General features: G+C 39.7%; 1 protein-coding gene across 4 annotated transcripts in view; it reads right to left on the bottom strand.

The window, feature by feature from the left end:
• The window catches only part of MRTFA (myocardin related transcription factor A), a 211,562-nt gene that overhangs the window by 58,586 nt on the left and 128,914 nt on the right, over positions 1-24,062 (bottom strand). The window contains exon 1 of one of the 4 annotated variants that reach the window (XM_027540707.1): positions 4,233-4,741. The exons of the other annotated variants lie outside the window; for them this stretch is intronic. Coding sequence (XP_027396508.1) covers positions 4,233-4,440 — 208 coding nt within the window. The 5' untranslated portion in view covers positions 4,441-4,741. Of the gene's footprint in view, positions 1-4,232; positions 4,742-24,062 lie in introns of those variants that run through there. 4 annotated transcript variants of the gene reach the window in all.

Raw genomic sequence — 24,062 nt, 5'->3', positions numbered from 1 at the left:
GATAAATCCATTACAGAGGAGACTGAGAAAGAATCTCTATATATAACTATATATACATAGTTTACACACCCATACATCTGCTGCTGCTAAGTCACTTCAGTCGTGTCCGACTCTGTGCAACCCCATAGATGGCAGCCCACCAGGTTCCCCCATCCCTGGGATTCTCCAGGCAAGAACACTGGAGTGGGTTGCAATTTACATACATCACATATAATTAATTTTAAGGCTTGTGGTTGCTACTGTTTAGTTGCTAAGTCCTGTCTGACTCTTCTGACCCCATGGATTGAAGCCTGCCGGGCTCCTCTATTCATGGGATTTCCCACACAAGAATACCAGAATGGGTTGCTATTTTTTTTCTCCAGGGGATCTTCCTCAGCCAGGGATTGAACTACGTCTCCTGCATTGGCAGGCGGATTCTTTACAGCTGAGCCACCCGCGAAGCCCAATTTTAAAGCTGCATAACATCAAAAGACAGGATATATTTTAACCAAACTATTGTGACAATAATCACTTCTCAGTGTATGCATTCTAGGTGGGAGTAATTGCATCAATATCTCTCTCAGCCACCTTTAACAGAGTAAATGGTTTACATAAAATGTAAAAAATTAACGTCATAAATATAATCAATCACTTACTATGTACATGTCTTGGTAAAAGGTAGGAATTAAGAAGGAAAATAACCCGATACGTTTATATAATACTTTTCAAAGCTACTTTCACACATACAATCTTATCAGTTGGGAGAGCAGATATTATACTCACTACACAATGAAAGAAACTGGTCTGCTCAGCTTAGAATCATTTAGCCAAGCTCCTCACTGGCAAGATCAAACCAAGAACTTCAGGTTCCTGACCACTGGCTCAGTGTCGAGCGCTAGCTGTCTACCATAAAAAGGCTTCTGCCCTCAAGGAAGTCATCTCTGACACCTAAAGCCTTGGCCAGTGTTTCCTAGATGCACTACGCTTCTTTCCAGTGAGAATCTCACCAGTCTCCGGTTCCAACATCATTGTTGCTGTTGTTTAGTCATGAAGTCATATCCGACTCTTTTGTGACCCCATGGACTGTAGCCCACCAGGCTCCTCAGTTCATGGGATTTCCCAGGCAAGAATACTGGAGTGGGTTGCCATTTCCTTCTCCAGGGGATCTTCCTGACATCGTATTTTGAATCTAATTCAAGACAATTATGTGAAAAGGTTATTAATATCACTGACAATTAAAAGATGTGAGTTCCTTCTGAAGGCTATAATTATTAATATGAGATTGAATAAAACTGAATTAGGACAGAGTGCTCCAAACCTATCACTGTGGGACACACACCGCATTTTGCTTATGGGCATGATACTGCCCTCTAGCGCACAATAACCTTAACAGACTCAGCTAATGCACAGCAACCGCCTTCTATGAATAGACGCTGGGCTTCCCAGGTGGCTCAGTGGTGTACAGTCTGCCTGCAGATGCAGGAGACACAGGGCCGATGAAGATCCCTGGAGTAGGAAATGGCAACCCACTCCAGTATTCTTGCCTGGAAAATTCCATGGACAGAGAAGCCTGGTGTGCCACAGTTCATGGGGTCGCAATGAATTAGACACAACTGAACACAAATACACATGTGTATAAATGCACTTTGCTAAGCATTCTGGAGGAGAAAAAGGAGAATAGGCTGTCTGTCACATATGTACAATCACAGCAACCATATAAGGCCCCCAGGGAATATATAAATATAATGGAGAAGACAGGAAATGTAAAACAAAATCACTGTAATCAAACACCGTATTATAAGTGCTTTAAGAGACTGCAGATGATAAATCAATTGAGTACAAAAAGAATTAGGTACGCTTCACTGGAGCAGTAGCATGCACACCATCATTAAAGGACCACAAAAAACTAAAGTAAAAGCATGAGCCAAGACCTGGCCTACAAAACACTGTAAGGGTAAACACACGATCAACACGCTGCGGTCTAGCTGGAGCATTAAGTCCATTAAAAGGAGTGGTAGAAGGTAGCTAGAAAGCAGGCTAAGGTCAGAATGTGAAGGGTCTACAACTGTGCTATTCAATGCGGTAGCTACTTGCCACATATGCTATTTGAAATTAAATAAAATTAAAAAGTCATTTTCTGAGTCACTCCAACCACATTTCAAGTCTCCAAAGCTATGTGTGTCTAGTGGTTACCACAGTGGACAGAACAGCGGTGGTACTGGGCAACACTGCAACAGAAGGTTGTATTCAACTACAAAACGTCAATCTTTCAAGGCTGATCAATCCTTCAAGCTCACTCCTCCCACAAAATGCAGATCTGATCCTTGCCAAAGTCTGTTAATAAAGAAAACCACAGGTCCTAATGCCATAAAAGGTAAATAAAAAAGGTTGGTCTCTATCCTTCTAGCCATTTCCAACTGTCAGCTAAAGCAATGAGAAAAGTGTTACACATGGCCTCCTATAAACAATTATCTCTAAAAACATGTGCCAGCTTTTAGAATCTACTTTTTTATTAAGAAAAAAAAAGACAATTAAGAAACTATGAAAGAAGAAAAAATATTATTCAAGATTCATTGATAATAATAAAGCACAAGAATAGGAAGTTACTTCCACTGAGTTTCTTTTGAGTATTTAAAGGAAGAACTATCTTTACTCTTCAGACACCTGCTTCACCTCGAAAGAAGTAACATCAAGCATCTATCTAATGCACAGCCTATTTCTTTTCTGCAGTTTACAAAATGATAATATTAAAAAAAACAATGTTTATATATATTTGTAGAAAGTAAAATATGAGTCTACTTGAGATCAGGAAGACATACAGAATTCTAAATACAGGGTTCTAAGTGTGGTTTAAAGCCAGAAAAACATACAGTCAATTGCTTAGGACAGTTGTCTAAAACTACCATTCTGACCCTACTTATGAAAAGAACTCTGCATTTCTATTTCCTATATACTCCTGCATTTAAAGATGCTCGTAATGATCAGACTGGGAATCTAAAACACCACAGTTCCCTGGAATATAAAAAGTCAACACAGCAGCACAAAGTCTTAAGTCCTGAGTCATATTTTCTCTGCCGCTCAGTCTTCCCACTAATGTTGCCATGGTGTTCCCTTGACATTAGTCCAGAACACATCTAGATATTCAAAGAAAAATCAACTGCCTCTCGACCAGTTTTTTAAAGTATTCTCTTTGCAAACCGGGCACCAATAAACACTCATGACCTATTCAATGAACTCATTCATTGTGATGCCACATGCTCAACTCATCCTGTCAAATGTTAGTAAAGTCCCAAAGAAATCTCAAAAATTCAAAAGTTATATCCAAGTTTTTAGAGAAGCAGAATTTATGTGACCAATAGTAGAGACTGTATTTAAATTCTGATCATGGATAATAGAAGATTTCCAAGCTAGGAGAAGGTAAATGTTAATAATTCTTTTCCATCTACATTTGATAGAATTTGGATCAAGTCTGTATCCTCCTATTTTTCATAACCCAGAAACCCTCTGAAAGACTTTTTTTCCAGCAGTTTCAATATTCCCCCCCCACCCCCAGAACTCCAAGAGATGGTCTCAAGGAAAACTCCTCATGGGTGTTCCCTTATAAATAGTTTCCTGCTGTCTTCCATAGACTTGGATATGATTCTAATTCTGCAATTACACAAAAGACTGCAAGGCTACTTCAAACTGTCCACCCTAACCAAAACTAACATGCAATATAAAGAAAAACCTTTCAAGTGGTATTTTATTTTAAATTATGGTGTCTTAGTGTTACAAGCTCTTAGAGGTTATCTATCTGCTTTCAGTACTTAATAGAAGAAACTGAAGTCATCATCAACAGCTCCTACTGATTAGTATAGTACTCATGGCCAGTGTATGTTTTACTAATAAAAACACTGTGTTTGATCTACATACATGGGAAGAATCCCACCTTACTAAAGAAAAGACTTTTCTTTCTTCTTCCATAATCTCAATTTGATACATGAGCTCTGCACGGGTGAAAGGAAAGGAGTAATAAAGTGAAACATCCTAGACACTGTCCCATCAGGTCATGAAATACACCCTACAGGTCCCTGCTCAGTTATCTATCTGCTTAGTGCTCAATAAGCTTCAATAAAAACCATCCAAAGGATAAACCATCCAAAGTCAAAGCGTGCATGGCTATAGAGAAACAGGGAGGGGATAAAAAAGACAGCAGTAAACAGAGGCGAAGACAAAAAAATACATGCAAATCCCCAAGGGACAAATATGCCAACCTTCCCGTAAACTGTGATAAGGGGCCAGGCACATGGCTGAGCGGCTGTCCTTCCCCGGCTTCAGGACAATCCATGGGAGCGGCAGGATCCTGCAGGTGGGCTGATAAATCCTGGCCCTCTCCTCCAGCACGCTGGGGGAGAGGTGAGACTCCAAAGGCCAGTGTTGCAACAAACTCATCCTCCTGCCCTCGCTCTTTAAAGAGTCCATTTATTATGTGCAGTAAATCTGATCAGCATGGCTCTTTTAGTTAAAGTGGGTACTTCATTTCAGCAGCCCTCGGACCTGCAAGAACAGCCAGACCCCAAGTTTACTTAGGGAGTGTGGCATTAAAGGCAGTGACAGCAGAAGGTCAGAATCAGTAAGTCTCCTGGAAAACATTTCTTCCTGTCAGCACTGGGCCTCGACACAGACACCTCCCTCCTCTGCCCAAATGCCAAAAAGCAGCACTGGGATGATTTCGACGTGTAGAGCTGGAAGACAGGAGGGTTCCCTGAGAGAAAATGCTCGTAGCAACCAACCAACCTCATTCACCCAAAATAGTAAACAGTTGGTTTCTCTGCTCAGAACCAAAAGGCTTCTGCCAGACAAGCAGCATCACATGACCCAGCTCTCTTCTCTCCTCCTCCTCCCTCCTTTCTTGTGCAAAGTCGGCACCAAAGTGGAACAAGGAGCTATAATACTATTTTATTTCACTTGACATTTGCTTTTAAAATGTTTATAGATCAAAGATATCAAACTGGGAGGAGGGGAAGATACTAAGAGAAAAACTCAAAGAATTTACTTTGAAACAAGCCGTATCACAACACTAAGAAGGGAACCACAAACAGTGGTTAGCTAGTAAAGGTGCCCAATGAATGAACGAAACGAGTGAAGAGACACATTTCTTAGCAAAGTATTTTGCTGATAAAAATCTCCAAAAAAAGATACAGCTCGAGACATACTTGACTTGCTCTTTTAGAAAGAAAACAAAGGCTCTTAAGAAGCTGACTGACGTCAGAGACAGTGCATTGCAGCAACAGTGGCAGCCCCGAACCTGAGATCCACAGGTAAGACCCACACTCCCACCTCGTTGGCCGCACTTTCTCTCACCATCTGATTCTGCTCCTTAGACGTCACAGTCCCACCATGCAAGTCACTGAGGCGGCGACTGGGGCGACTACACTAACAGAGTGAGCTGAAAACCCTACCCAGCTCATTATAGCAACAGCTGCCACCATGATACTCCCTGGCATTTCCACCTGAAGCAGGTGGTGGTGAAAGGCTGGCGGCACAGCTGGTGCCCGATGTGGCACCATATTCCTCTCCTCACAAGGCTCATACGCACTTGAAAGCTGTGCAAGGCATACAGGGCAGAGACACAGAAGCAAAAACCTCCATGCAGAGCAATTTGTTCCAACAGGAAAACAGGTGAAGTCTAAGAGTCATTTAATAATCTACGGCATCACCATCACATGCATAGCCTCCACTCCAGGGACCAACTGGAGGGCTCCGAGTAGACTCACTCATCCTCATCCACCCCCCTGCATTGCAGGATGATCAATAAACATTTGTAAAATGGAAAGGAAAGCAAATGGGAAATGAAAAAGAAAAAATATCAGAAAATTTAAGCAACAACTTTTCCCAACAAGACTGTGCGAAGAGATTTATTTGGCTAATGAAAAAGTGAAAGTGTTAAGTTGCTCAATCATGTCTGACTCTTTGCGACCCCATCGATGTAGCCCACATCAGAATACAAATACTACTGATGAAATAATTTGCTGGCGAGGATGGGGAACAACTGGGACTTTCAGACACTGGGCAGAATGCAAAATGATAATGCCACTTTGGAAAGTTAAACTTATACAATCCCGTAATCTCATTCCTGAGTATTCAAACAAAGGGAAATGAAAACAAATGACCACATAAAGAGCTGTACATGAATATTCAGAGCAGTTTTATTGCCAAAAACTAGGGAGGGGGGAAATCCAAATGTCCTTTACCTTGTGAACAGAATAAAAATTGTGGTGTATCCATACAATGAAATATTATTCAGTGATTTTTAAAAAATCCCTGAACTGCAGGTATAGACATCAGTACATATGAACCTGAGAAGCACTGTGCTAAGTGAAACAAGACAAACACGAAAGGCCACACGTTAAATGACCACACATTTATATGAAATTCAAGAAGAGGCAAACTGTAAGGGCAGAAATAAGATCAGTGGCTGCCAGAAGCTGGGAGTGTTTCTGATGGAAATAGTCTCTCTCGGTTGTGGCTGTTGCTTGCCTTTTACCAAGATGTACTAAGCTGTACTCCTAGAAAGGGTGCCCATTACTGTATATACACTGATCTCAATTAAAAAGATTATGAAATAATATGCATAGAGACAGAATGGAATCATAGTTAAGAATGTAAGAGTTAAGAATATAAACTCTAGAGCTAGACTGCCTGGGTTTAAATCTTGTCTCTCTCTACCACTTTCCAGCTGTATGACCTTAAGATAACATCTGTATGCCTTCATTTCCTCATCTGGAAAATGCGGATAACAGTATTCATCCCACAGGGGTGCTATCATAAATGATGAAATACCTACAAAGCACTTATGACAGTGCCTGTCCTAAACATGGGATTCAGTAAATGCACGCTGTGGTCATCACACAGTCATAGAACACACAGATAAACATGTCTGGATGGTGGTGGGAATAGGATGTTTTTATTTTCTACTTTTCCCTTTTGTTTATCTGTATCTTCCAAATTTTCTACATTAAACAACTACTGCCTTTATAATAAGCAAAAAAATCCTTTTAAAAAAAAAAAACAGTGAAAGAAAGGACACTGGGCTAGAACTCGGGAGCTCTGTTTTTCAGCTGTGCAGCTAATTATTAATTACTTAGTTGTAGGACTGCAGAGCGTCATCCTCATCTCTAAATGGGAGGAGGGGCTAGAGCTGAGAGGTTCCATTTCTAAAATGGAATGGTTCTGTGAGATGTATGGTGGAACTGTGCAAGCTACACCGTTTACTTATTTTTCATTCCACATTTACTGCCTGCCTACCATGAACCAGGCACCACGACACACACATAAAAACATTCTATTCACTCCCCTCATGGAGCTTACAATACAGGCTGTGCAAAGAAACAGACAGACGTGTACCCAATTATACAATCATCAGCATGACAAGTACTCTGAGAGGAACATAAAGAGGGGAACTAATTAGGTTGGAAGGAGTCAGAGAAGACACGCAAGCCAAGACCTGAATGTTTTGTTTTGTTTTAAAAGTCAAACCAAAAAGATGGGGAAAGGAATTGCAATCAAAGGGAGAGGAAGCTACAAAAGCAAAGATGTGACAATAATTTCTTGGGCAATGGAGGAGAGAGAGAAGGAAAGGACAATCTAACAGCAGTGTGAAATAAAGAGAATCAAGACTCTCTCAGTGGGGAGGCTGGTTAGGAGGAGGGAAATGAGAGGTCAGGCTGTTGATAATCTCCAGAAATCATATAGAACTGTAAATGTTTTATTCTTATTCAAATATCTATATGTGCCATGAATAAACCTGAGAAATATTAGTCTAAGATGTACTTTACTATACTTACAAATACAGCATATAGTTGCAAAAATTTTACAAAAATGTCCTTTCACTTCCATTTTCCGTGGTTAATTGTTCTTTCAGTAAATATTTATTGAGTGTGCGTCATGCACATGCTAGGTGCTGGGGAAGAAGGGGAGACACAGAGAGTAAGCAAATGAACCACCAAAGAACCAGACTGCTTTTTCGTCTGTCCGAGATCTACCGAGATTCTCTACCCTCTGAAGCACGATAGCGGCAATGTGACAGGAGGCTGAGCGCTTTGCACTTGGAACCAGACAGATCTTTGTTCCAACTCTGCCTTTTACCACCTACCACCAGTCTGGCTTTGAGTAAGTCTCTTAACGTCTCTGAGCTTTCGTCCCTCCTGAAAATGGGGGTAACATCACCAAATTCATGTGGTTTTAGGGTGACTTTAGTGAGACAATCAATCAACAATCAGTATGCCACAGGTACAGAAAATGTTCAGCAAATGGTTCTTTTCACTGTTGTTCAACTTCAGTCTTCCACTTTTAGGGCAGCCCACGATCTCCCATTAAACAGACAAAATTACTCTGAGCAGAAAATAGGGAGAACAAGGTATAAAAATCTGTTTAACTAAGTTCACATTTTAGTGAATTCACAACTGTTTTCTTATAAAGATGTTGTGCTTGGAACTGACATTCCTTTAGGATTTCTCAAACTGTTAATATCTGCCTACATTACATGACCGAGTAAATTAAATAAAAGCTATCACCCAAAAAAGGGAGCCAGTCACAATCTCCCCTGGGATTTCTTCGTTTGGCCTCTGACTAACACTGAGTCATGCAAAGACCAGAGACAACAAAGAGCACGGATAAGCAGTCAGCACACCATGGGGAGCAGGCTGACCAGGTCCCGCGAGCACCGCTTTCTGAAACAGAAAGGCCGAGACAGAGCGTTTTCTAACTGGATGTGCCTTTCTTGAGCAATGATGCCTTGAGGAGAAAGAGGCATACCGATTAACATGCTTCTTGAGGAAAAAAATTAGAGGCTGCAACCTTCCTAAAATTACATACTCAAAAATGTTTTAACCATCTTTTTAAAATGTTTAGTTTTTACAAATGACTTTGTACAACACGAAAAGAAACTGTCTTCCTTGGGACCCCAGACTGTAAAGGCCAAAAGGATTGTATTTAAACCTTCCTCCTTAAATTTCCCTCTACAGTGAAACGAGGCAGTGATACTTCAGCCCAAACAGAAGAATTTCAAGTACAGTTTACATTTTTTTTTTAAACTGAAGTAAAAGTCTACATTTACAAACAGAAAGAGTACCGCACTTTTATGGCTCTTTCTCTCTTTAGTGGTTTAGTCTTCTTTATACAGACAGTGCTCTGGAAGTAACTGTCATCCTTCCAGGGAACCCCAGGATCTTTCTGCCCACCTCATGCTAAAGGGCCCCCTTTTGGAGCTAGTTTCCTCCAGTCTCCTCCTGTCATTAGTGCACAGGGAAGGCAGCAGCTAGAGAAGCTTCTGAACGACTGACATACCCGCCGTGCTCCGTTTTTCTTCAAGGTCTCCAGGCTGCACTGTGTATCAGCAAGACGAGCCTAAAGCAACCACAAAGGCAGGTTCTTCCCTTTAGGTAGTGGGGTGCTGAGCCAATGAGGCAAGGAATCCAAGAGTCTGTGCTAGCCTCTCGCATACCACCATCTGCTCTTCCTCAGCAGCCCAGATGCCACCAGCCAAACAAGCTGCCCATATTATAAACCAGCAACCAAGTTATCAGTGCACAGTTCCAGGGAAAAACCTATTAGCCGATGTCAAACTACATTTCTGCTGGCTCTTTCTCATTACTTCATTGTCTTTGATTCTTATCCTATGTCTTTGATTCTTCATATTTTTCAAAGTCAAAAGCTGCTAGAACTCCTCCAGCACAAAGTTACCTCCCTTCACTTTTCTCCACTGAAGCAAGAGTATACTGCATGTTAATTCTTCTGCAAATCCAGACATTTTCCCTGGAATTCAGGGTGCTCAGTGGAGACTCACTCACCAGGGTTACATGTTTCCTGTCACAGACATCAATTCTCTAGTCCATACAGACACACACAAGACCCAGTCTGCGGACAGTACACACAGGACAGCCACTGAACTACATGGTGTCTGTAACGTGCCAGCTGGAAGAAGCTTTGGCCCTTTAAGATACTGAGTTTATTTATTTCTTTATTTTTTGCCATTGCCTGTAACATGCAGGATCTTAGTCCCCTGACTAGGGATCAAACTCATGCCCTCTGCATTGTGATCTCAGAGTCTAAACCACTCGATTACCAGGAAGAACCCTAAGATAGTGAGTTTATTGAACTCCTTATACTCAGAGAGTCAATTCCAATTTGCAATGCTTCATAATTTTAAAAAGACTAGAGTCCATCAAACATCTTAACCTGAGATTGGTATTATTCAATAACAAAAAAAATTTTTATCAAGACTGTACTGCAAAGAAAGTATCAACACTTCCTAGGATATTTAAAAAGAAATAAACTAAGGTTGCAGAGACCCACTGAAAAGATTCAGTTAAATTTCGATAAGAACAATTAATAATGTGATGGAATTCCAGTTGAGCTATTTCAAATCCTAAATGATGATGCTGTTAAAGTGCTGCACTCAACACGGCAGCAAATTTGGAAAACTCAGGCATGGCCACAGGACCGGAAAAGGTCAGTTTTCATTCCAATGCCAAAGAAGGGCGATGCCAAAGAATGCTCAAACTACCACACAATTGCACTCATCTCACACGCTAGCAAAGTAATGTTCAAAATTCTCCAAGCCAGGCTTCAACAGTACCTGAGCCAAGAACTTCCAGATGTTCAAGCTGGATTTAGAAAAGGCAAAGGAACCAGAGATCAAATTGCCAATATCTTGTTCGATCACAGAAAAAGCAAGCAAATTCCAGAAAAACATCTGCTTTATTGATTACACCAAAGCCTTTGACTCTATGGATCACAACAAACTGTGGAAAATTCTTAGAGAGATGGGAAAACCAGACCACCTTACTTGCCTCCTGGGAAATCTGTATACAGGTCAAGAAGCAACAGTTAGAACTGGACATGGAACAACAGACTGGTTCCAAATCGGGAAAGGAGTACGTCAAGGTTGTATATTGCCACCCTGCTTATTTAACTTATATGCAGAGTACATCATGTGAAATGCTGGGCTGGATGAAGCACAAGCTGGAATCAAGATTGCCAGGAGAAATATCAATAACCTCAGATACCCAGATGACACCACCCTTATGGCAGAAAGTGAAGAGGAACTGAAGAGCCTCTTGATGAAAGTGAGAGGAGAATGAAAAGCTGGCTTAAAACTCAACATTCAAAAAATGAAGATCAATGGCAAACAGATGGGGAAACAATGGAAATAGTGACAGACGTTATTTTCTTGAGCTCCAAAATCGCTGCAGGTGGTGGCTGCAGCCAAAGACGCTTGCTCCTTGGAAGAAAAGCTATGACCAAACTAGATAGCATATTCAAAAGCAGAGACATTACTTTGCCAACAAAGGTCCATCTAGTCAAGGCTATGGTTTTTCCAGTAGTCATGTATGGATGTGAGAGTTGGACTATAAAGGAAGCTGAGCACAGAGGAATTGATGCTTTTGAACTGTGGTGTTGGACAAGACTCTTGAGAGTCCCTTAGACTGCAAGGAGATCCAACCAGTTCATCCTAAAGGAAATAAGTCCTGAATATTTATTGGAAGGACTGATGCTGAAGCTGAAACTCCAATACATTGGCTACCTGATGCGAAGAACTGACTCCTTGGAAAAGACCCTGATGCTGGGAAAGATTGAAGGCGGGAGGAGAAGGGGACAACAGAGGATGAGATAGTTGGATGGCATCACAAACTTGATGGACATGAGTTTGAGCAAGCTCCAGGAGTTGGTGATGGACAGGGAAGCCTGGAGTGCTGCAGTCCATGGGGTCACAAAGAGTTGGAAACAATTGAGCAACTGAACTAACTAATTAATAAAGAACCCGCCTGCCAATGCAGAGACAAAAGAGATGCAGGTTCAGTCCCTGGGTCTGGAAGATTCCCTAGAGAAGGAAACGGCAACCCACTCCAGTATTCTTGCCTAGAGAATCCCATGGACAAAGGAGCCTGGAGGGCTACAGTCTGTGGGGTAGCAGAGTCAGACCCGACTGAAGTGACTCAGCACGTAGATGCATGCAATTAATTTCATAGCTTTAAAGATAAATGGTTAAGAAAGTTCAAAGCTGGATTGGGGCTTCTCTGTACAACTTTGTTATTTTAAGGAAACAAATATTATACTGTTCTATAATTGAAAATTAATTTTAAAGATTAAAAATTGACCACCACTTGCTTTGTAATTAAAAAAAAAAATTTACCTAGATTCCTCAAATTTCTTAGGTCTCAAATTCTCAGATAATTTCAGGATAAATGCTGCATCTGGTCAGAAGTCAGGCCAATGTATCAATACATCAGCCTTTTAGAAAACAGTAACTTTCTCCTGTTGTTGTTGTTAAAAGAATGTATTTGCTAAAGAGTGCTCTTAAATACTTTTAGGAGGGCTTCACTTTTTTGGTTTGCATACATAGGGACATGCGCTTCCCAGGTGGCTCAGTGGTAAAGAATCCACTTGCCAACAAAGCAGATTCAGGTTGACCCCTGGGTTGGAAAGACTCCCTGGAGAAGGAAACAGCAACCCACTTCTGTATTCTTGCCTGAGAAATCCCACGGACATAGGAGCCTGGTGAGCTACAGTCCACAGGATCCCAAAGAGTCAGATGCGACTTAGCAACTAAATGACAACAAAGGAACATATAATATTATTCATATGTGTGACTAATTAAGAAACAGGTCTTTTAAAATTAGACTTAAAAAAGGAAATAGTAACTTTTCTGAGTAGTAAAACTAGGTGAATGGTAAAGAAAAATTAAATTACCTCTAAACCTTACATTTTTATGAAAAGCAACACAGAACTAAAAAATTATTTTCTGAATCCAAGTCTTATAATAAACTTCATTCCCACAAATTCAAGCAATCAAAATGACAAACAGAGGCATAGCAAATTAGTCACTTAACTAAGTGAGAACCTAGCAAAGGGTTTGATCAAACAGAATCCTCAATTTAGAATCTCAAGATATGTGATAAGGGACACTTTAAAATTATGAAATATTCCAAGTTGAAGTTGACTCTTGAGTATATAATCTTCTAGGAAACTCAGATATGCCAACTATTCACGTGCATTGTCTTAAAACCCTGGCTCCAAAAGAAAAAAAACCACCCTGGCTCAAAACTTACCTATTGCAAGAAACCTTCCTTAATTATCCTCTGAAAGCTCTGGTCACTCCACCTGCTGTACGTTCTTATAAGGATAAGCATAATATTTTCTCTTATTTTGTAGTATAATGACCAAGTCTATCTTGAGCTGAATGTTAAACTCTTTGTTGAGAAGGATTAGCATCTTGATTATTTTATTTTGCCATAAAATAAAACAGGGCTCTATCCAAGAGATACTCAGTTCAGTTCAGTCGCTCAGTCATGTCCGACTCTGCGACCCCATGAACCGCAGCACACCAGGCCTCCCTATCCATCACCAACTGCTGGAGTCCACCCAAACCCATGTCCATTGAATCAGTGATGCCATCCAACAATCTCATCATCTGTCATCCCCTTCTCCTCCTGCCCTCTATCTTTCCCAGCATCAGGGTCTTTTCAAATGAGTCAGTTCTTCGCATCAGGTGGCCAAAGTATTGGAGTTTTTTTTTTTACTTGAAATACTGTCAGTTCTTTTTTTTTTAACTTTACAATATTGTATTGGTTTTGGCATATATCAACATGAATCCACCACAGGTATACACATGTTCCCCGTCAGTCCTTCCAAAGAACACCCAGGACTGATCTCCTTTAGGATGGACTGGTTGGATCTCCTTGCAGTCCAAGGGATTCTCAAGAGTCTTCTCGAACACCACAGTTCAAAAGCATCAATTCTTCGGCACTCAGCTTTCTTTAGAGTACCAACTCTCACATCCATACATGACCACTGGAAAAACCACAAGCCTTGACTAGACGGACCTTTGTTGACAAAGTAATGTCTCTGCTTTTCAATATGCTATCTAGGTTGGTCATAACCTTCCTTCCAAGGAGTAAGCATCTTCTAATTTCATGGCTGCAATCACCATCTGTAGTGATTTTGGAGCCCCCAAAAATAAAGTCTGACACTGTTTCCCCATCTATTTGCCATGAAGTGATGGGATCGGATGCCATGATCTTAGTTTTCTGAATGTTGCACTTTAAGCCAACATTTTCACTCTTCTCTTTCACTTTCATCAAGAGGCTCTTTAGTTCTTCTTCACTTTCTGCCATAAGGGTGGTGTCACCTGCATATCTGAGGTTATTGATATTTCTCCCGGCAATCTTGATTCCAGCTTGTGTTTCTTCCAGTCCAGCGTTTCTCATGATGTACTCTGCATAGAAGTTAAATAAGCAGGGTGACAATATACAGCCTTGATGTACTCCTTTTCCTATTTGGAACCAGTCTGTTGTTCCATGTCTAGTTCTAACTGTTCCTTCCTGATCTGCATACAGGTTTCTCAAGAGGCAGGTCAGGTGGGTGGTCTGGTATTCCCATCTCCTTCAGAATTTTCCACAGTTTATTGTGATCCACACAGTCAAAGGCTTTGGCATAGTCAATAAAGCAGAAATAGATGTTTTTCTGGAACTCTCTTGCTTTTACCACGATCCAGCAGACATTGGCAATTTGATCTCTGGTTCCTCTGCCTTTCCTAAAACCAGCTTGAACATCTGGAAGTTCACAGTTCACTTATTGCTGAAGCCTGACTTGGAGAATTTTGAGCATTAGTTTACTAGCGTGTGAGATGAGTGTAATTGTGTGGTAGTTTGAGCATTCTTTGGCATTGCCTTTCTTTGGGATTGGAAGGAAAACTGACCTTTTCCAGTCCTGTGGCCACTGCTGAGTTTTCCAAATTTGCTGGCATATTGAGTGTAGCACTTTGACAGCATCATCTTTTAGGATCTGAAGTAGCTCAACTGGAATTCCATTACCACCACTAGCTTTGTTCGTAGTAATGCTTCCTAAGGCCCACTTGACTTCACATTCCAGGATGTCTGGCTCTAGGTGAGTGTGAGTGATCACACCATCATTATTATCTGGGTTGTGAAGATCTTTTTTGTACAGTTCTTCTGGGTATTCTTGCCACCTCTTCTTATATCTCCTGCTTCTGTTAGGTCCATACCATTTCTGTCCTTTATTGAGCCCATCTTTGCATGAAATGTTCCCTTGGTATCTCTAATTTTCTTGAAGAGATCTCTAGTCTTTCCTATTCTACTGTCTTCCTCTATTTCTTTGCATTGATCGCTGAGGAAGGCTTTCTTATCTCTACTTGCTATTTTTTGGAACTCTGCATTCAGATGGGAATATCTTTCCTTTTCTTCTTTGCTTTTTGCTTCTCTTATTTTCACAGCTATTTGTAAGGCCTCCTCAGACAGCCACTTTGCTTTTTTGCATTTCTTTTTCCTGGGGATGGTCTTGATTTCTGTCTCCTGTAAAATGTCACAAACCTCCATCCACAGTTCATCAGGCACTCTGTCTATCACATCTAGTCCCTTAAATCTATTTCTCACTTCCACTGTATAGTCATAAGGGATTTGATTTAGGTCATACCTGAATGGTCTAGTAGTTTTCCCTACTTTCTTCAATTTAAGTCTGAATTTGGCAATAAGGAATTCATGATCTGAGCCACAGTCAGCTCCTGATCTTGTTTTTGCTAACTACAGAGCTTCTCCATACTCAGTAAACATTATCAAATACCCACAGAATCTAACCCACTATCTTTCAACCAGATGCTCACTAATTACTGAACCCTTAGCAATGTTGTCATTGCTGCCAGATCCCAGACAAAGGCAAGTGGTAAAAGGTCAAACTCAAATTAGCCCCTGGAAGTGATAAGGTCTAGACTGTGGTGGTCTGTGTTTATGTTAAAATAGAGTTTAAAAAATTATTCATGAGTCTTACCCAAGCTCTTTCACACTGTATCTAATCAAGAGACTGCATGGTTTTCATAGTTAGGAGCTCTTAAGTTGAAGGTACAGCCCTGAGCTCTAGCACTTATCAGTTAGGTTCCAGTTTAGTTTCTAGCTAGGTTCCAGTTTAACTCAAGGCAAAATTTTACTTAACTTGAAGGACTGCTGTTGGAGCTAAATGAGATGACTATTTAAAGTGCCTACTACAAGGGAGGCAGTCAACACATGGTACTTATCATTACTGTCAACACAATTAATTATAAAGCTAAAAAAATTATTCACAATATAAATTTTACTATACTATGACATTAATTCCCTGATAAAATATGGTACATAAAATACAGTCCCTTCTCAAATGTGACCTGCTTACCACTATGCTAAACTTCCCTAGAAAAACGATCTCTGCTGCGAGGTAGTTTGTCAGGGATCTCGGGAAGAAGGTTTTGTACTCACATAAAGACATATATCCCAGCAAAACCCAGTGTTATGCAACATATTCACATTAACACATCTTAGAATCCAAAAGCCCAACTTTCTACTGTTAGCAAACTACTGTATTCATCCCCTGGTCCCTCACAATCCACATGTCACTTGCATCTCAAGATGTGGCTGCAGTGTCCAAAGAAGGTGGGCTTTCACATGGCTTACTCAGCAAACTTGTTAAGAATCCTAACCAAAATCCTGACTGGAGAGAGATTAAATTAACACCAATGGTTTCCAAGATGGTGCAGTGGTAAAGAACCCACCTGCCAATACAGGAGATGTAAGAGATGTGGGTTTGATTCCTGGGTCAAGAAGATCCCCTGGAGGAGGGCATGGCAACCCACTTCAGTATTCTTGCCTGGAGAATTCCAAAGACAGAGAAGCCTGGCAGGCTACAATCCATGGGGTTGCAAAGAGTCGGACACACACATTTGTGTGTGACTTAGCATGCACACACAAATGAACAACAAACTATCACATCATAACCATTAGACGAGTCAAAAATGTTTAAGGGTTTATAATACCTATGTCGAACAGAGAGGTAGGGAAAATGGTACTCTCATACAGGACCAGTGGAATGGGAAGCATTATAGTCTAAAAAACAATTTGAATACTGCATTTATGGAGCTTAAAAATACATATTCTCTTTAACTCATCAGTCCCACTCCTAAAAATAGGCACCAGAGAAATAAAAACAAAACATATGTAAAAAGGACATTTACTGCAACAAGCTTGTAATAGCAAAAGAAAAAGAAACAAAACAAATACAATATCCTCTGATATGGGAAATGTCTGACTATGTTAAAGTACTGGATTGGCCAAAAGGTTCCTTCAGTTTTTAAGTAAAAACAAAAGATACATTTGTCATTTTTACGAAGAACTTTACTGGACAAGATATTCACCACTTTGTTCCACTACCTTCTGCCATTTTTCAGGCAACTTCATAATTCCATATCCCCAAAACTTTTCATCTGTTTGAGCAAAGAACTGTTCCTGGTGCCTTTTACCGTCTTTCCGGGAACTGAAAGCTTTTCCATACAAGAATTTTGTAAAGATGGAAACAAATGGAAATCTGAAGGTGCAATGTCTGGTGAATAAGACAGATGAATCATAACCCCTCAGCCAAGCTGCAACAGTTTCTGCCTGGTCATCAAAGAAACGTGCAGTCTTGTATTATCCGATGAAGATCAGGGGTTTTCTGTTGACTAATTCTGGATGCTTTTCATCAAATACTGCCTTCAGTTGGTCTAACTGGGAGCAGTACGTGTTAGAATTAATTGTCCCCTTTTCCAAAAGGAGCTCATCATAGAGGACTCCCTTCCAGTCCCACCATATACATGACAGCACTTTCCCTGGATGAAGACTGACTTTGGGTGTGGTTCATTTCATTTGCTCCATGATCTCTTCCGTCCCACACTATTATGCAGTATCTACTTTTCCTTGCCCATCAAAATATGTTTTAAAACCAGAACATTTTCATTACGCTTCAGTAGAAAATTGCATGCATAGTCAAGGTCTTTCTTGCTTAACTTACATGGAACCCAAACACCAAAATGATTACCATAACCAAGTGGGTGCAGATGATTTTCAAAACCTGATTTGGGTATTTGGAGCAGGTCATGTTGAAATGCTGACTGTTCTCAATTAATGTCTTGATTTGATCGCTATCAACTTCAACTGGCCTACATGATTGATGGTGAAGCATTGTCCAGCAAGGTATCTCTAGCATGAAACTTCGCAAGCCACTTTGACATGTTCAGTCAGTCACAGTACCTTCTCCATACACTTTTTTTTTTTTGGTTCCAGTTGCATTTTTACCTTTTCAGTTTCGTTTTTAACCTTACCTTTTACTCCAAACTTTTTTGTGTTTCAGTTGTGTTTTTACCTTTCTTGAAATAATAAAGCCTAATATGCCAAAAGCGTTGCTTTTTTTCTTACATCTTCAATACTGAAATGGCTACACAAAAACTCATCCATTTTGGTAAGTTCCCAGAAACAGTATCCGAGGATTCCCTTTTTCCCACATCCCCATCAATATGCCATTTGTGTTCTTTTTGATGACAGCCATTCTGGCCGGCGTGAGGTGACACCTCCCGTGGTTTTGATTTGCACTTCCCTGATGATTAACAATGTTGAGCATCTTTTCATGAACCTGTTGGCCATCTGCATCTTTGGGAAAATGTCTATTCAGGTCTCCTGCCCATTTTATTTATTTATTTTTTCTTTTTAATTTTATTTTTAAACTTTACAAATTGTATTAGTTTTGCCAAATATCAAAATGAATCCACCACAGGTATACCTGTGCTCCCCATCCTGAACCCTTCTCCCTCCTCCCTCCCCATACCATCCCTCTGGGTCGTCCCAGTGCACTAGCCCCAAGCATCCAGTATCGTGCATCGAACCTGGACTGGTGACTCGTTTCATACATGATATTCTACATGTTTCAATGCCATTCTCCCAAATCTTCCCACCCTCTCCCTCTGCAACAGAGTCCATAAGACTGTTCTATACATCAGTGTCTCTTTTGCTGTCTCGTACACAGGGTTATTGTTAGCATCTTTCTAAATTCCATATATATGCGTTAGTATACTGTATTGGTGTTTTTCTTTCTGGCTTACTTCACTCTGTATAATAGGCTCCAATTTCATCCACCTCATTAGAACTGATTCAAATGTATTCTTTTTAATGGCTGAGTAATACTTCGTTGTGTATATGTACCATAGCTTTCTTATCCATTCATCTGCTGATGGACATCTAGGTTGCTTCCATGTCCTGGCTATTATAAATAGTGCTGCAATGAACATTGGGGTACACGTGTCTCTTTCCCTTCTGGTTTCCTCAGTGTGTATGCCCAGCAGTGGGATTGCTGGATCATAAGGCAGTTCTATTTCCAGTTTTTTAAGGAATCTCCACACTATTCTCCATAGTGGATTTACTAGTTTGCATTCCCACCAACAGTGTAAGAGGGTTCCCTCTTCTCCACACCCTCTCCAGCATTTATTGCTTATAGACTTTTGGATCGCAGCCATTCTGACTGGTGTGAAATGGTACCTCATAGTGGTTTTGATTTGCATTTCTCTGATAATGAGTGATGTTGAGCATCTTTTCATATGTTTGTTAGCCATCTGTATGTCTTCTTTGGAGAAATGTCTATTTAGTTCTTTGGCCCATTTTTTGATTGGGTCATTTATTTTTCTGGAGTTGAGCTGTAGGAGTTGCTTGTATATTTTTGAGATTAGTTGTTTGTCAGTTGCTTCATTTGCTATTATTTTCTCCCATTCTGAAGGCTGCCTTTTCACCTTGCTAATAGTTTCCTTTGATGTGCAGAAGCTTTTAAATTTAATTAGGTCCCATTTGTTTATTTTTGCTTTTATTTCCAATATTCTGGGAGGTGGGTCATACAGGATCCTGCTGTGATGTATATCGGAGAGTGTTTTGCCTATGTTCTCCTCTAGGAGTTTTATAGTTTCTGGTCTTATGTTGAGATCTTTAATCCATTTTGAGTTTATTTTTGTGTATGGTGTTAGAAAGTGTTCTAGTTTCATTCTTTTACAAGTGGTTGACCAGATTTCCCAGCACCACTTGTTGAAGAGATTGTCTTTAATCCATTGTATATTCTTGCTTCCTTTGTCAAAGATAAGGTGTCCATATGTGTGTGGATTTATCTCTGGGCTTTCTATTGTGTTCCATTGATCTATATTTCTGTCTTTGTGCCAGTACCATACTGTCTTGATAACTGTGGCTTTGTAGTACAGCCTGAAGTCAGGTAGGTTGATTCCTCCAGTTCCATCCTTCTTTCTCAAGATAGCTTTGGCTATTCGAGGTTTTTCGTATTTCCATACAAATTGTGAAATTATTTGTTCTAGCTCTGTGAAGAATACCGTTGGTAGCCTGATAGGGATTGCATTGAATCTATAAATTGCTTTGGGTAGTATACTCATTTTCACTATATTGATTCTTCCAATCCATGAACATGGTATATTTCTCCATCTATTAGTGTCCTCTTTGATTTCTTTCACCAGTGTTTTATAGTTTTCTATGTATAGGTCTTTAGTTTCTCTAGGCAGATATATTCCTAAGTATTTTATTCTTTCTGTTGCAATGGTGAATGGAATTGTTTCCTTAATCTCTCTTTCTGTTTTCTCATTATTAGTGTATAGGAATCCAAGGGATTTCTGTGTGTTGATTTTATATCCTGCAACTTTACTATAATCATTGATTAGTTCTAGTAATTTTCTGGTGGAGTCTTTAGGGTTTTCCATGTAGAGGATCATGTCATCTGCAAATAGTGAGAGTTTTACTTCTTCTTTTCCAATTTGGATTCCTTTTATTTCTTTTTCTGCTCTGATTGCTGTGGCCAAAACTTCCAAAACTATGTTGAATAGTAATGGTGAAAGTGGGCACCCTTGTCTTGTTCCTGACTTTAGAGGGAATGCTTTCAATTTTTCACCATGGAGGATAATGTTTGCTGTGGGTTTGTCATATATAGCTTTTATTATGTTGAGGTATGTTCCTTTTATTCATGCTTTCTGGAGAGTTTTTATCATAAATGGATGTTGAATTTTGTCAAAGGCTTTCTCTGCATCTATTGAGATAATCATATGGTTTTTATTTTTCAATTTGTTAATGTGGTGTATAACACTGATTGATTTGTGGATATTGAAGAATCCTTGCATCCCTGGGATAAAGCCCACTTGGTCATGGTGTATGATCTTTTTAATGTGTTGTTGGATTCTAATTGCTAGAATTTTGTTAAGGATTTTTGCATCTATGTTCATCAGTGATATTGGCCTGCAGTTTTCTTTTTTTGTGGGATCTTTGTCAGGTTTTGGTATTAGGGTGATGGTGGCCTCATAGAATGAGTTTGGAAGTTTACCTTCCTCTGCAATTTTCTGGAAGAGTTTGAGTAGGATAGGTGTTAGCTCTTCTCTAAATTTTTGGTAGAATTCAGCTGTGAAGCCGTCCGGACCTGGGCTTTTGTTTGCTGGAAGATTTTTGATTACAGTTTCAATTTCCGTGCTTATGATGGGTCTGTTAAGATTTTCTATTTCTTCCTGGTCCAGTTTTGGAAAGTTGTACTTTTCTAAGAATTCGTCCATTTCTTCCACATTGTCCATTTTATTGGCATATAATTGTTGATAGTAGTCTCTTATGATCCTTTGTATTTCTGTGTTGTCTGTTGTGATCTCTCCATTTTCATTTCTAATTTTATTGATTTGATTTTTCTCCCTTTGTTTCTTGATGAGTCTGGCTAATGGCTTGTCAATTTTATTTATCCTTTCAAAGAACCAGCTTTTGGCTTTGTTGATTTTTGCTATGGTCTCTTTTGTTTCTTTTGCATTTATTTCTGCCCTAATTTTTAAGATTTCTTTCCTTCTACTAACCCTGGGGTTCTTCATTTCTTCCTTTTCTAGTTGCTTTAAGATTTCTTTCCTTCTACTAACCCTGGGGTTCTTCATTTCTTCCTTTTCTAGTTGCTTTAGGTGTAGAGTTAGGTTATATGACTTTTTTCTTGTTTCTTGAGGTATGCCTGTATTGCTATGAACTTTCCCCTTAGGACTGCTTTTACAGTGTCCCATAGGTTTTGGGTTGTTGTGTTTTCATTTTCATTCGTTTCTATGCAAATTTTGATTTCTTTTTTGATTTCTTCTGTGATTTGTTGGTTATTCAGCAGCGTGTTATTCAGCCTCCATATGTTGGAATTTTTAATAGTTTTTCTCCTGTAATTGAGATCTAATCTTACTGCATTGTGGTCAGAAAAGATGCTTGGAATGATTTCTGTTTTTTTTAATTTACCAAGGCCAGATTTATGGCCCAGGATGTGATCTATCCTGGAGACTGTTCCATGTGCGCCTGAGAAAAAGGTGAAATTCATTGTTTTGGGATGAAATGTCCTATAGATATCAAGTAGGTCTAACTGGTCTATTGTATCATTTAAAGTTTGTGTTTCCTTGTTAATTTTCTGTTTAGTTGATCTATCCATAGGTGTGAGTGGGGTATTAAAGTCTCCCACTATTATTGTGTTATTGTTAATTTCTCCTTTCATACTTGTTAGCATTTGTCTTACATACTGTGGTGCTCCCATGTTGCGTGCATATATATTTATAATTGTTGTATCTTCTTCTTGGATTGATCCTTTAATCATTATGTAGTGACCTTCTTTGTCTCTTTTCACAGCCTTTGTTTTAAAGTCTATTTTATCTGATATGAGTATTGCTATTCCTGCTTTCTTTTGGTCCCTATTTGCATGGAAAATCTTTTTCCAGCCCTTCACTTTCAGTCTGTATGTGTCCCCTGTTTTGAGGTGGGTCTCTTGTAGACAACATATGTAGGGGTCTTGTTTTTGTATCCATTCAGCCAGTCTTTGTCTTTTGGTTGGGGCATTCAACCCATTTACGTTTAAGGTAATTACTGATAAGTATGATCCCGTTGCCATTTACTTTATTGTTTTGGATTCGAATTTATACACCGTTTTTATGTTTCCTGTCCAGAGAATATCCTTTAGTATTTATTGGAGAGCTGGTTTGGTGGTGCAGAATTCTCTCAGCTTTTGCTTTTCTGAAAAGCTTTTGATTTCTCCCTTCATACTTGAATGAGATCCTTGCTGGGTACAATAATCTGGGCTGTAGGTTATTTTCTTTCATCATTTTAAGTATGTCTTGCCATTCCCTCCTGGCTTGAAGAGTTTCTATTGAAAGATCAGCTGTTATCTTTATGGGAATTCCTTTGTGTGTTATTTGTTGTTTTCCCCTTGCTGCTTTTAATATTTGTTCTTTGTGTTTGATCTTTGTTAATTTGATTAATATGTGTCTTGGGGTGTTTCGCCTTGGGTTTATCCTGTTTGGGACTCTCTGGGTTTCTTGGACTTGGGTGATTATTTCCTTCCCCATTTTAGGGAAGTTTTCAACTATTATCTCCTCAAGTATTTTCTCATGGTCTTCCTTTTTGTCCTCTTCTTCTGGGACACCTATGATTCGAATGTTGTACTGTTTAATATTGTCCTGGAGGTCTCTGAGATTGTCCTCATTTCTTTTAATTCGTTTTTCTTTTATCCTCTCTGATTCATTTATTTCTGCCATTCTATCTTCTAATTCACTAATCCTATCTTCTGCCTCTGTTATTCTACTATTTGTTGCCTCCAGAGTGTTTTTAATTGCATTTATTGCATTATTCATTATATATTGACTTTTTTATTTCTTCTAGGTCCTCGTTAAACCTTTCTTGCATCTTCTCAATCCTTGTCTCCAGGCTATTTATCTGTGATTCCATTTTGATTTCAAGATTTTGGATCAATTTCACTATCATTATTTGGAATTCTTTACCAGGTAGATTCCCTATCTCTTCCTCTTTTGTTTGGTTTGGTGGGCATTTATCCTCTTCCTTTATCTGCTGGGTATTCCTCTGTCTCTTCATCTTGTTTAAATTGCTGGTTTGGGGGTGTCCTTTCTGTATTCTGGCAGTTTGTGGAGTTCTCTTTATTGTGGCGTTTCCTCACTGTGTGTGGGTTTGTACAGGTGGCTTGTCAAGGTTTCCTGGTTAGGGAAGCTTGTGTTGGTGTTCTGGTGGGTGGACCTCTATTTCTTCTCTCTGGAGTGCAATGACGTGTCCAGTAATGAGTTATGAGATGTCTATGGTTTTGGGGTGACTTTGGGCAGCCTGTATCTTGAAGCTCAGGGCTGTGTTCCTTTGTTGCTAGAGAATTTGCTTGGTATGTCTTGCCCTGGAACTTGTTGGCTCTTGTGTGGTGCTTGGTTTCAGTGTTGGTAT

The sequence above is a fragment of the Bos indicus x Bos taurus genome, chromosome 5 (assembly GCF_003369695.1).
Source record: "Bos indicus x Bos taurus breed Angus x Brahman F1 hybrid chromosome 5, Bos_hybrid_MaternalHap_v2.0, whole genome shotgun sequence".
NCBI classification, from domain to species: domain Eukaryota; kingdom Metazoa; phylum Chordata; class Mammalia; order Artiodactyla; family Bovidae; genus Bos; species Bos indicus x Bos taurus.
The sequence above is the reverse complement of the archived record's forward strand: the minus strand, read 5'-3'. Positions and strand labels throughout refer to the sequence as shown.